The 12,669-nt window shown below is 47.0% G+C and overlaps 1 protein-coding gene across 1 annotated transcript in view; it reads left to right on the top strand.

Moving 5' to 3' along the window:
• Positions 1 to 12,669, top strand: part of tgfbr3 (transforming growth factor, beta receptor III) — a 54,975-nt gene that overhangs the window by 28,996 nt on the left and 13,310 nt on the right. The window contains exons 4-9 of the mRNA XM_052073851.1: positions 2,114 to 2,251; positions 8,032 to 8,218; positions 10,064 to 10,226; positions 10,503 to 10,650; positions 11,049 to 11,238; positions 12,364 to 12,656. Of these exons, the coding sequence (XP_051929811.1) occupies positions 2,114 to 2,251; positions 8,032 to 8,218; positions 10,064 to 10,226; positions 10,503 to 10,650; positions 11,049 to 11,238; positions 12,364 to 12,656 (1,119 nt within the window). The remainder of the gene's footprint in view (positions 1 to 2,113; positions 2,252 to 8,031; positions 8,219 to 10,063; positions 10,227 to 10,502; positions 10,651 to 11,048; positions 11,239 to 12,363; positions 12,657 to 12,669) is intronic.

Raw genomic sequence — 12,669 nt, 5'->3', positions numbered from 1 at the left:
ATGGAGAAATTCCCAATTCACAGCAGCAAAGTTATGAAAGTAAGAAGTAGAACAACAAAATATAGGAGCTGCTGGAAAGGCAGCCACTCTCGCGGCGCCATTTTGAAGTCAAAATAACAGAAATAACACAAGACAACACATAGGACACAGACAGTCGTTCAATCTTCACCACTTTTCTGCATACACTTTGTTGTCTGAAGCAGTTCTAGATGAAAGAGGAGAGGATCAAAGTGTCCTTTCTCCAGTGGATCAGAGACGTCATGCTGAAAATGTGCACACGTCTGCTACAAGCTAAGTTTTGAAAGCAAACACAAAGCTGTAGCATCCATTGACGAAAAGAGATTAGTTCACTTCTCCTGTCTCACGTGATCCGCTTCAAATTCCAAGCCGCGACTCCTAGCTCCAAATCCGCATCGGCACTCTGTGCCAACGCTCCTTTCTTCTCATCGTCGGCTCCTCAAGCCGCAGACCGTTCAACAGCACCGATCTCTCCGCTGAACAAAGCGGGGCTGTGAAAAATGCTGCCCATTACAGGCGCAAGACACAAGCGCCCCGGGACCGTCCAGCAACTAGTGATTGAACATGATTTCAGGAGTCTTTCTACCCCATATACAGTATCTGCTTTACTGTCGTAAACAAAATTTACGGCGTTTTTCTTTTTTTGTCGTATTATTTAGTTTTTTTGTGCGTGTTAGCTTCCATTAACGTTGGGTGCGATCAAGTGAGCCGCCTCCTGCCAATCTGCGGTCATTTGTAGCTCCACTTGCGACGCACAATGGCTTCTCTCGGCTCTTTTGTTGATGTCATTCAGGTGATTCACATCTCCTGCTTTTTCTGTCTGCGCCTCCCAAACTTTTCATCTGCTCTCTCTCTTGCTTGCCGATGCTATCTGACGCTTGTTGTTTGCATTTGTTGTTGCTCTCAGAGGACCAATGAGAGGGTTTTTCCACCGTCGGCACCGGGCAAGTTCAGGGAGGGGGGGGGGGGGTGCGGGGGTGGTGGTGGTTCAAAATATGTACACGCACACACACACACACACAAAGCATCAACTTTCTTATCTTGTTTGTTTGGAGCCTGTCTCGGTAACTATCTTTAAATGTGATGTTTATTTTCCCCTCACTGGAACTTTTACTGATTATTTTGGGGGCTTTTTGTGCTGATAATTAGACTTTAATTGCCTCGTTTTCTGGTCACGTGACTCAGTAAAGTGCGTGTCAGAAAACAAAACAAAAGTCGTCTATTTCATAAATCGAACGTTAACAAAAATAAAAATAAAAAATGTAAATAGAAATAGGGCAGCCCGGTAGTCCAGTGGTTAGCACGTCGGCTTCACAGTGCAGAGGTACCGGGTTCGATTCCTGCTCCGGCCTCCCTGTGTGGAGTTTGCATGTTCTCCCCGGGCCTGCGTGGGTTTTCTCCGGGTGCTCCGGTTTCCTCCCACATTCCAAAAACATACGTGGCAGGCTGATTGGACGCTCTAAATTGTCCCTAGGTGTGAGTGTGAGTGCGAATGGTTGTTCGTTTCTGTGTGCCCTGCGATTGGCTGGCAACCGATTCAGGGTGTCCCCCGCCTACTGCCCGAAGACAGCTGGGATAGGCTCCAGCACCCCCCGCGACCCTAGTGAGGATCAAGCGGCTTGGAAGATGAAAAAAATAAATCGAAATAATGCAGCTCTGTCAAAATTAATTGTCCTGCTGCCAATATTTAAAGACCCTGGAAAGTGAATTCAAAGATTTATTTGCAAATAAAAAAATAGTGAATTGCTAAAAAGACTGAGAACTACAGTGTGTCATACTGCATTTCGGAGTTTCAGTCTTTATAGAAGTAGAACAAAGCAGTATTGGAGAGAATAGAATGGCCAGCACATGGCGCACAAATTATGTAATGGCCGCTTGTGATGGCCCTTTTGTTTTTCTCATCTCACAGGGCGACTGTGAAAAACGCCTTGGGAGTATCAAAATCAAAACAAAACCAAACATGAAAGCTGCAGTGGAACGAACTCGCTGGCAAACTGACAACACAAACAAAGCAAATCCCACTGCATCGGCACAAATCAACTCCAAACAACGAGCCTGATGAGCCAATTTGGCGTGTGTGTGTTGTGCCCTGTAGGTGGAGCTGCACCTGAAGCCCATCCAGTCTCTGCTGCGCCACCAGAAGCCGCTGGTACTGGTCCTCAACTCCCCGGAGGCACTGGTGTGGAAGGTGAAGACCGAGAGCCTGGCCCTGGGCGTCAGGCGCACTTTTCACGTGAGTTTTTAGTTTTTTAGTGCATTTTTCCGTTTTTAGTGCAGATGATGTTGCAGTAAAGCAGGCGTGTCAAACTCAACGCCAAATCGTCGTTCAGGTTTTCCTCCAGAGGGCCGTTATGACTGTGAAATCAAATAAATGTATGATCGTATCTTATTACATGAACACAACAAATTGATCAATAACTAATTTGGATAGCAGAGGCTACCGGGTATGTTCAAGTATCGGTACATTTATTTTAAAAGGGGGATTGGAAACCAAAAAAATGCTTGCAAAATCGCACCGTTTTTAAAACTGAAGATAATTTGCAATTTTGGTATCTTAGCAAGAAACATGAAGCCAGAGAAATTTTTATAAATCGTATTCGGTGGAGGGGTTGTTTCTTTTGTAGTGTTAAAATATTCCCCATCAATCTGCCCTAATCAATAATTTCTTTTAAAAAAAAAGAAAAAATTGACATAATTGCTTTATAATTTTTATCTGTTGTAAAAAAAAAATATAGAGTTTAATGTATGTGGGTGCATTCGATGCAGATGAAAGCTGTCACTCATCTGCTGCCGCGCTCGCAAGCGTCGGCGTATTTTTGTGGCGCGACCAGCCGGCTATCGTTCAGGCGTCAACGCCGAATCGGCAGCGATGACGGACGAAAAAGCAGCTGAAGGCCGTCTTGGAGAGGCGCAAACGGCTATCTTGCCGTTTGAAACTGTTGTCTCCGTCTCGTTCGACTTTGGGTTACAGTTGCCACGCCGGAGATGTTAATTTGAATTTTAAAAAAATAATAAAAAAGTTCATGGTGATGAGTCGCTAACGATGGTGACTCACACATTGTTTGCCAGTGAAAAGAAACAACGGATCCCAGATGCTTGACGTCTTCTTGGCTTCTTGTGGCTGTGACACATCCTTCGAGATTCTTACACAAGCGCAGCCCGCAGCAGCGCTATTTCACGATTTAACCATTTCATAACGTCTGCGGGGGTGGGGAAGTGTGAAAAAAAGCTAATTACGCACATGTGCATTTCTAACACCGCTTCAACGTGAACGCGACGAGACGGCTTGTCGCTCGTGAGCTCTCTGCTCATCAAATCTTTTGACGGCAATTAAAATAGGGGAGGCGGCCCGGTAGTCCAGTGGTTAGCACGTCGGCTTCACAGTGCAGAGGTACCGGGTTCGATTCCAGCTCCGACCTCCCTGTGTGGAGTTTGCATGTTCTCCCCGGGCCTGCGTGGGTTTTCTACGGGTGCTCCGCTTTCCTCCCACATTCCAAAAATATGCATGGCAGGCTGATTGAACACTCTAAATTGTCCCTAGGAGTGAGTCTGATTGCGAATGGTTGTTCGTTTCTGTGTGCCCTGCGATTGGCTGGCAACCGATTCAGGGTGTCCCCCGCCTACTGCCCGAAGACAGCTGGGAGAGGCTCCAGCACCCCCCCGCGACCCTAGTGAGGATCAAGCGGCTCGGAAGATGAATGAATGAATAAAATAGGGGAGGGGCGGGGCTGACTGACAGCTGTCAGGCAGTTCGACGGGCCAGGAAATACCCCCGTCGGTCGGAAAATTACAGACATATTCCAGATGGCCACTAGAGGGTGACACAGGAGTGGATTTTCACTCATGTCCCATCGAACCATCGTTTAAAAAAATAAAATAAATTAGTTCTCCTCCCATCCCGGTGAAAATGACTCCCGTTCTCTCTAATCGTAACTCAAGTGAATCCTGTTGCGAGTGAAAAATCTGAGAAGGAAATTGGAGAATGAGTAGAAAATCCATCCATCCATCCTTTCATTTTCTAATCCGCTTCTCCTCACGAGGGTCGCGGGTGTGTTGGTGCCTATCCCACCTGTCTTCGGGCAGTAGGCGGGGGACAACCCTGAACTGATTGCCAGCCAATCGCAGGGCACCCAGAGACGAACAACCATCCGCGCTCACACTCACACCTAGGGACAATTTTGAGTGTTTTGAAATGTGGGAGGAAAGCGGAGTACCCGGAGAAAACCCACGCAGGCAAGGGGAGAACATGCAAACTTGACACAGGAAAAGCTGGAGCTGGAATCGAACCTACGACCTCTGCACTGTGAGGTCGATGCACTAACCACTCGTTAGCATGATAGCTTTGAGTACAAAGCCCCTGGAGGTGTCGTTAAGAAGTTTCGACGGTGAGCGCGTTGAGCAAAACGGTCAGGAAAGTAGACGATTTTTCGACCGGGATATTTTTTTTTTTTTTTTTTCCTGGACGTCCACGAATCGCCGTTCGGCATCCAGTTCGGCGGGGCCTTTGGAAACGCTTCACAGGCCGAGCGCTGTTGCTGTTGGCCATGTCGCTCTGTGTTTTTCACTTTCTTGAAAAACAGGCCCAAGTGGGGCTTTAGTTGTAAAACACGTCCTCTCCAGCATTGGCCGTCAATCAGCGAGCGCTGACAGGAACCCAGTCGGCCTTGTTGACTTGTGCGACCGACTCCTTTGTTGCGTTGAGGTGGGAGGAGGTTGTGAGAGTCTTGATGGAATAAACTCTTTGTCATTTCATTTTATTTATTTTTCACCGCTGGCTCGCGCCGCCCATTGTTTGTCGGCCAAGACGTTTGGTTTGGATCGGTCGGACTCTTGGATTTGCTGTCGTTGTAATGACGGAAATAATGCAACGCAGACGCGTTCGGGTTTTTATTGGAGACAGCATTCGTTAATACTGGAACACATGGCTTTGTGTTCCGTCTGCAGTCGGATTGGATTCGCGTGCTAGCGTTCATCTGCTATTGCGTAGCGTGCCGCTTTTTAGGGGGGGGGGCATTTATGCGGAGTAGCGAGTTTTCTTCCCTTCAAAGACAATTTCAAAACAATTCACCATTGTTCTTGACAAATTTGCACGTTTGGTTCTTCAAACAGGCGGCCCGGTAGTCCAGTGGTTAGCACGTTGGCTTCACAGTGCAGAGGTACCGGGTTCGATTCCAGCTCCGGCCTCCCTGTGTGGAGTTTGCATGTTCTCCCCGGGTCTGCGTGGGTTTTCTCCGGGTGCTCCGGTTTCCTCCCACATTCCAAAAACGTGCGTGGCAGGCTGATTGAACACTCTAAATTGTCCCTAGGCGTGAGTGTGAGTGCGAATGGTTGTTCGTCTCTGTGTGCCCTGCGATTGGCTGGCAACCGATTCAGGGTGTCCCCCGCCTACTGCCCGGAGACCACTGGGATAGGCTCCAGCACCCTCCGCGACCCTAGTGAGGATCAAGCGGTTCGGAAGATGAATGAATGAATGAATGGTTCTTCAAACATTACATTTTCTGTTTACCAAAATTAGGTGCGGGTCATCGAAAGTTGTCTCTGACATTGATCGGAAAATGTACATTTTTGTTGTGAACGAGTAATTGTTTTTTTCATCCAGTCCATCAGTTAATCAACAGATAAGAATCAAATTTTCAAATAATGACATGCTGCCCTAATTTTCTTTGACATGTACACTCCAATACATAACCTAAGTCCTATTTAATAGTCCTGTATACTGTCTGTACATTAGGTTCATCGAATGTACAGTACTTCTTTAATATGTGCATAGTTCATCAAAAATATACGTTGATGTTTTCAAAACAGGGCGGCCCGGTAGTCCAGTGGTTAGCACGCCGGCTTCACAGTGCAGAGGTACCGGGTTCGATTCCAGCTCCGGCCTCCCTGTGTGGAGTTTGCATGTTCTCCCCGGGCCTGCGTGGGTTTTCTCCGGGTGCTCCGGTTTCCTCCCACATTCCAAAAACATGCATGGCAGGCTGATTGGACGCTCTAAAATTGTCCCTAGGTGTGAGTGTGAGTGCGAATGGTTGTTCGTCTCTGTGTGCCCTGCGATTGGCTGGCAACCGGTTCAGGGTGTCCCCCGCCTACTGCCCGGAGACAGCTGGGATAGGCTCCAGCACCCCCCGCGACCCTAGTGAGGATCAAACGGCTCGGAAGATGAATGAATGAATGAATGTTTTCAAAACACACTGAATCAAGACTGCTTAATTGTCAAAAATACATTTACATCTATGAAAGACTTGAAAATGTAAAAAAAACATTCAAGCCGGTCTTTGATGTTTCAATAATTTTCAAACATCAGTGACAACGAAATTGGTTGCATTGGTCCAAAATTCAAACCCTGACTACCTCTGCGAGTGCTATGCACTTTTTCCACCCTGCTGCCATTTTTAATCGTTGCAAGTCCTTATTGCTTGTATCAACATGGCGCTCGATCGTACAGTAGAGCCCATTTATGAAGCTTACTCGAGTGCAACTAACCGTAAGTTTGCCCGCCACGCTTCCCAACATTTCGGGTCCCATTAGTCCGTCGGCTTGGGTCGTTCAGTGGCCAAAAGCGAGAGAGAGTGAGGGAATGTGTGTGTAAAATACTTCCTTGGCTTTGCTACGTCAAATTCCTGAGGTTGGAAAAGCCTGCGGCTGATTTGGCGTTCATTTGGCCCCCTCGCCCCCCCCCCCCTCCCGCTTTAATTTCGCCCCCCCCCCTCCCGCTTTAATTCCAACTAATTACAGCCTTATTCCCTCAAATTAACTGATAAACTCGAATGGTTTCGCGCAGACGCACATTAAAAATTTCCATCGTATCTGATGTGTTTTTAATCATTACGAGACGGCGACGCGTGTCGGACCAAACGTTACGTTACCTGCCATCAAAGATCATCTAAGACAGGCATGTCCAAAGTCCGGCCCGCGGGCCAAATCCGGCCCGCGGTCGAATTTCATCCGGCCCTCGGCCCCTCTCATAAAATCAGTGCCGCCTGGCCCGCAGGTTGGGCGCAATGGAACACGTGTTGCATTGACTGAGGTCTCGTAGACTGGTGAGTGATGTTTCATAGAGTACTGCTTCCCTCTAGTGGCTAAATGAGTAATAGCATTCACTAAATGAGTAATAGCATTTAGACACTAGAGGGCATCACTCACGAGTTAACAAGACATCACTCCGTGTTTATATTGACTGATATGTCATATTTCAAATGATCCTTGCAGTTGTGGATATGTGTATTGCTTGTTCATTTCCCTGTTGTTCGAGTCAAAGGTTTTGTGACTATTGAAAAGTCATGGTGATACAACCAAAAGAAATTCTGTTTCAAGATTGTTGAAATTAAAATAAAAATGGAAATGTGAAACAGACTGGCTTACTAAAATTTGTTGAACAATATTGTTGTTCAATGTAAAGAATGTCAGCCAAGGTCGGCCCCCCGACATTTTACCACATAAAATCTGGCCCCCTTGGCAAAAAGTTTGGACACCCCTGATCTAAGAGATTTGACTGAACACAACATACAGTCGATGTAGTTGTATCAATATCAAGCTCAATCGGTGTATTTTGTAAACAATTGCCGATTTGAAGCAATTTCAGCTCTTAGCGGGATGTAAGAAACCTCAAAGAGAAACTTCCGAGGAAGATTTCTCATCCCCGTCGTGTTTGTCTTCTCGGAATGTGACGCTGGGCTCGCCGCGAGATGAAAAGGATGCAGCGGGCTGCTTTGGAGAGTGATGTTTGAACAAATGAACGATGTTTATCTCGATCAAATGAAACCCATCCGGGCCCGGCTCCAATAAATGACAAACGGAATATTTCCATCATGTTATTTCTGAAACTGCAGCTTGTTGTGTTTTTTTATTTTTTTTGGGGGGGGGTCGGGTTTGTTTTTACTCTGTGCAGGATTTTTTTTTTTTTTACATCCGAAAACTTCACAGTGCTTTATTTTTAAGCTCCCCCTGTGTTCATATTGACTGAAGTATTTGTGGTACCTGTAACACGGTGTGTGTGTGTTTTCTTCCCACCTTCAGGTACCCATGGGCTCGGAGGTTCGCTTCCAGCCGGGAAACTTCTCACTCTCCTGTCAGGTCCAAAAGGAGCTCCTGCTTCCCCACGGCAACGAGCACCTCCTCGGCTGGGCCCAGAAGATGTACGGGGCCGTCACCTCCTTTTCCGAGCTCAGGATGACTCAAGATATCTACATCAAAGTCGGAGAAGGTGAAATTCCCAACATTCCGCAACGCATGCCTGCAGGCTTCCTGAATTCTTTTTTTGAAGGCCGAGGCATGCCGTGTGAAGTTTGATCGGCTTGTCTACCGTGAGTAGACCCACACAAAAAAAAAAAAAAAGGAAAAGTTTTAAAAAGCCACGCCCACGAGGTCAAAGTAGGTAGACATTTTGGTTTGAAGTGGTTAAACTTACATTTAGCAGCATGAAATTTAGGTGTGTGTCCGTCCTGACTAGGCCCACAAAAACTCTTAAGAAGCCAAAGGGCAAAAGGAGGTCAGCCATTTTGGTTTGAAGGACAAACTTATGTAATCAAGCTCTTTTTCTTTTTTCTTCCATTCAACCCCCAAAACCAGCTTCACTTAGCGACATGAAATTTGGTAGTAATGTCCATCTTGAGAAGGCATTCAAAAAAGTTTGGGGAACCCACGCCCTAAAAGCGACACAGAACACACATTTTGGTTTGAAGTGGACATTTGCAAGGTAACTGCAATTTTTAATTCACCTCGCAAAGCTACTTTTACTCAGCAGCATAAAATTTAGGTGTGTGTCCATCCTGACTAGGCCCACAAAAACTCTTAAGAAGCCAAAGGGCAAAAGGAGGTCAGCCATTTTGGTTTGAAGGACAAACTTATGTAATCAAGCTCTTTTTCTTTTTTCTTTCATTCAGCCCCCAAAACCAGCTTCACTTAGCGACATGAAATTTGGTAGTAATGTCCATCTTGAGAAGGCATTCAAAAAAGTTTGGGGAACCCACGCCCTAAAAACGACACAGAACACACATTTTGGTTTGAAGTGGACATTTGCAAGGTAACTACAATTTTTAATTCACCTCCCAAAGCTACTTTTACTCAGCAGCATAAAATTTAGGTGTGTGTCCATCCTGACTAGGCCCACAAAAACTCTTAAGAAGCCAAAGGGCAAAAGGAGGTCAGCCATTTTGGTTTGAAGGACAAACTTATGTAATTTCAGCCCCCAAAACCAGCTTCACTTAGCGACATGAAATTTGGTAGTAATGTCCATCTTGAGAAGGCATTCAAAAAATTTTGGGGAACCCACGCCAACTAATGATAAAACGACACAGAACACACATTTTGGTTTGAAGTGGACATTTGCAAGGTAACTACAATTTTTAATTCACCTCCCAAAGCTACTTTTACTCAGCAGCATAAAATTGTGGAGGCATATCTATAAGAAGACCCACAAAAAAAACCTCTCAGAAGCCAAGACTCACGAGACGTTATCCATTTTGGTTTGAAGCGGCCATTATAGAATACATTTTAGCATCTCCAGGGGTCTTTTAAAAGAGAAACCCATTCTGCACATTTTGTCTAACTGCGACGACATTTGAACCGCATACACTCAACAGATGATCAATGCTACATTGTAAATAATTCAGGTTTTCGTCATTGCGCTTGGAGGGATCGTCACCATAAAGCTCGGGAGTATTGCTTCAACATGGGCATCTATGCCTCATTTTAGTCACAAGACGCAACGGTAAATTCACGCAAGGTTTATTTTGCCAAATAAGGAATCGTTCATCTCACTGCACCGAGGAGGAGTTCAAAAACCCTTCATGCTCTCTTCAGTGGCTCTTTGATGCTGAAAACACAACAAGGTTTGTTGTCTTTAGCGCTTCACGTCAAACCAAAGCTTGGGCAAGTCCTGGTCGAATGTCAACCTGGAGAAAAAAGTGGAGAGGACCAAATATGTACCAGATGCTATCCTTGCTCCTTCTGACCCAAAAAAACCTCTGCAAAGACACACACACACACACGGAAACACACTCACACGAACAGAGCGTGAACATGGACTAAGCGACATCTCTTTCCTCAGATCCTCTCTTCTCCAACACCTGCAAGATCGACAACAAGTTCCTGTCCTTGAACTACCTCGGCGGCTACGTGGAGCCTCAAGCCTCCAAAGGTTGCGTCCTCTCAGCGTCCCAGCACGACCAGGAGGTCCACATCATCGAGCTCCAGGCACCCAACTCCAGCAGGTGAACACACCAAACACATCGACTGTACATGCTTGGATGCCGAGACGTACAATCAATTCGAACATTCATCATGTAATTATGGTACATTAAATATGAATAGAAAATATCCATAATGATGTAAAACAATGGTTCATTAGACATTTATACACAAAATATTGAGATTATAAGTGCCATTAAGGTTGTATAGACCATCAACTACGCTAGTTTAGAAGTGTCCAGACGCTCCATTCGATTGGTGTAGCACATTTCATAATAGAGCGCCCCGTGGTTGTCTAGTGCTTTCCAGGTGGAGGTGATCGTGGAGCTACGTCCACTGGAGGACGACGCCCCGCTCCACCGTGACGTGGTCCTGCTGCTCAAATGTATCAAGTCGGTCAACTGGGTCATCAAGTCCCACAATGTTGTGGGCAAGCTCATTGTTGTGGTGAGAAACCCACCCTCATTAAAAATGCCCCCATGCGCAGTCGCCGATGCGCTTCCTGCCATTCATTAAACACACAAATCCAAAAGATAGACAAACATGCAAAACCAAAAAAACTGCTGTTGGCCACCACTCACACTCAGATACTCACTCGCGGCCAACCAGACTCCAGCTCATGACGGCACTTGCCGGGACATGAATGAATATGACCGTATAAATAGTAATTAAACTTTATCAAACAAGTCGTTTTCATTGCATTCTCTTTTACATACAAGGGTCTGGAACGAATTAATGGCATTTTAATTCATTTCTATGGGAGGAAACGACCTGAAATTGGAGGTTGGGGAAAAAGTGCTGAGTGGAATTTAAGGAGAATTTTTTTTAAATTTTTTGCCACGCAGGCTTCCGACACCATCAGCATCAGTTCAGGTACGGAGAGGCTGATGCAAGTGTCCAAATCCCCCAAGCAGCGCTTACCGTCCGGGCCGCAAGCGCTGATCCAGTGGGCCGAGGAGCACCACTACGGCCCAGTCACCACCTACACCAACACGCCCGTGGCCAACAACTTCAACGTGTGGCTCAAACCGCAAGGTAACAAGTTGGATCCTGGCCTCATAAGGTTAAAAATGTATAAAATATATACATTTAAGTTGTATCGAACGATAAATATACGTTTGATTTCTTTTGAACCTTAGATATGTACATTCGAGTTTTATAGATAATCAAATATGTAAATATGGTGCATGCAGAAAATTTGATATGATACATTAGATTTGTGGCGGCCCGGTAGTCCAGTGGTTAGCACGTGGGCTTCACAGTGCAGAGGTACCGGGTTCGATTCCAACTCCGGCCTCCCTGTGTGGAGTTTGCATGTTCTCCCCGGGCCTGCGTGGGTTTTCTCCGGGTGCTCCGGTTTCCTCCCACATTCCAAAAACAAGCGTGGCAGGCTGATTGGACGCTCTAAATTGTCCCTAGGTGTGAGTGTGAGTGCGAATAGTTGTTCGTCTCTGTGTGCCCTGCGATTGGCTGGCAACCGATTCAGGGTGTCCCCCGCCTACTGCCCGGAGACGGCTGGGATAGGCTCCAGCACCCCCCGCGACCCTAGTGAGGATTAAGCGGTCCAGAAAATGGATGGATGGATGGATGGACATTAGATTTGTATAAGACATTCGATTTCTGAAAATGGTAGATTTGAGGGGTTTTTTTGGGGGGGGGGGTTACTTTGTGTTTCTTGAGCAATATAAAACGACAACTCTTGCAATGGGGCCAGTGGTTAGCACGTTGGCTTCATAGTGCAGAGGTACCGGGTTCGATTCCAGCTCCGGCCTCCCTGTGTGGAGTTTGCATGTTCTCCCCGGGCCTGCGTGGGTTTTCTCCGGGTGCTCCGGTTTCCTCCCACATTCCAAAAACAAGCGTGGCAGGCTGATTGGACGCTCTGAATTGTCCCTAGGTGTGAGTGTGAATGCGAATGGTTGTTCGTCTATGTGTGCCCTGCGATTGGCTGGCAACCGATTCAGGGTGTCCCCCGCCTACTGCCCGAAGACAGCTGGGATAGGCTCCAGCACCCCCCGCGACCCTAGTGAGGATCAAGCGGCTCGGAAGATGAATGAATGAATGAACTCTTGCAATGAGCACGCAGCAGTTGGCTCGAACTGACTGACAGCCTGTCAAAGCATTTCAATGGAGTGACGAAATTAATGAAACTTGCGTTTCCAGACGTGCCGGACTACGCGCAGAGCATGCTACCCCCGGAGCTGTCCATCCTACGGGATTCCGGGCCGCCCCCCGGTGGACGCGGCGGGGTCTCTACGCGCCGCTCCGACCTGCCGTTCCCATTCTTTCCGCCCGTGTCGGATGGCCTGCCCCAACATCTGCCGCCCTCCTTGCTGGACGAGCGTCCCTGGGAGAAGCCGGAGCCAGAAGAGCACCGGGCCGTCCTCAGCGTGGGGCTCGCCGTGCAGTGTCGCGACACCAAGATGGTGGTCAGCATCAGCAAGGAGAGCCTCCAAGTGAGTGTGGAAC

The sequence above is a fragment of the Hippocampus zosterae genome, chromosome 8 (assembly GCF_025434085.1).
Source record: "Hippocampus zosterae strain Florida chromosome 8, ASM2543408v3, whole genome shotgun sequence".
NCBI lineage: Eukaryota > Metazoa > Chordata > Actinopteri > Syngnathiformes > Syngnathidae > Hippocampus > Hippocampus zosterae.
This window is presented reverse-complemented; position numbering and strand designations above follow the sequence as displayed.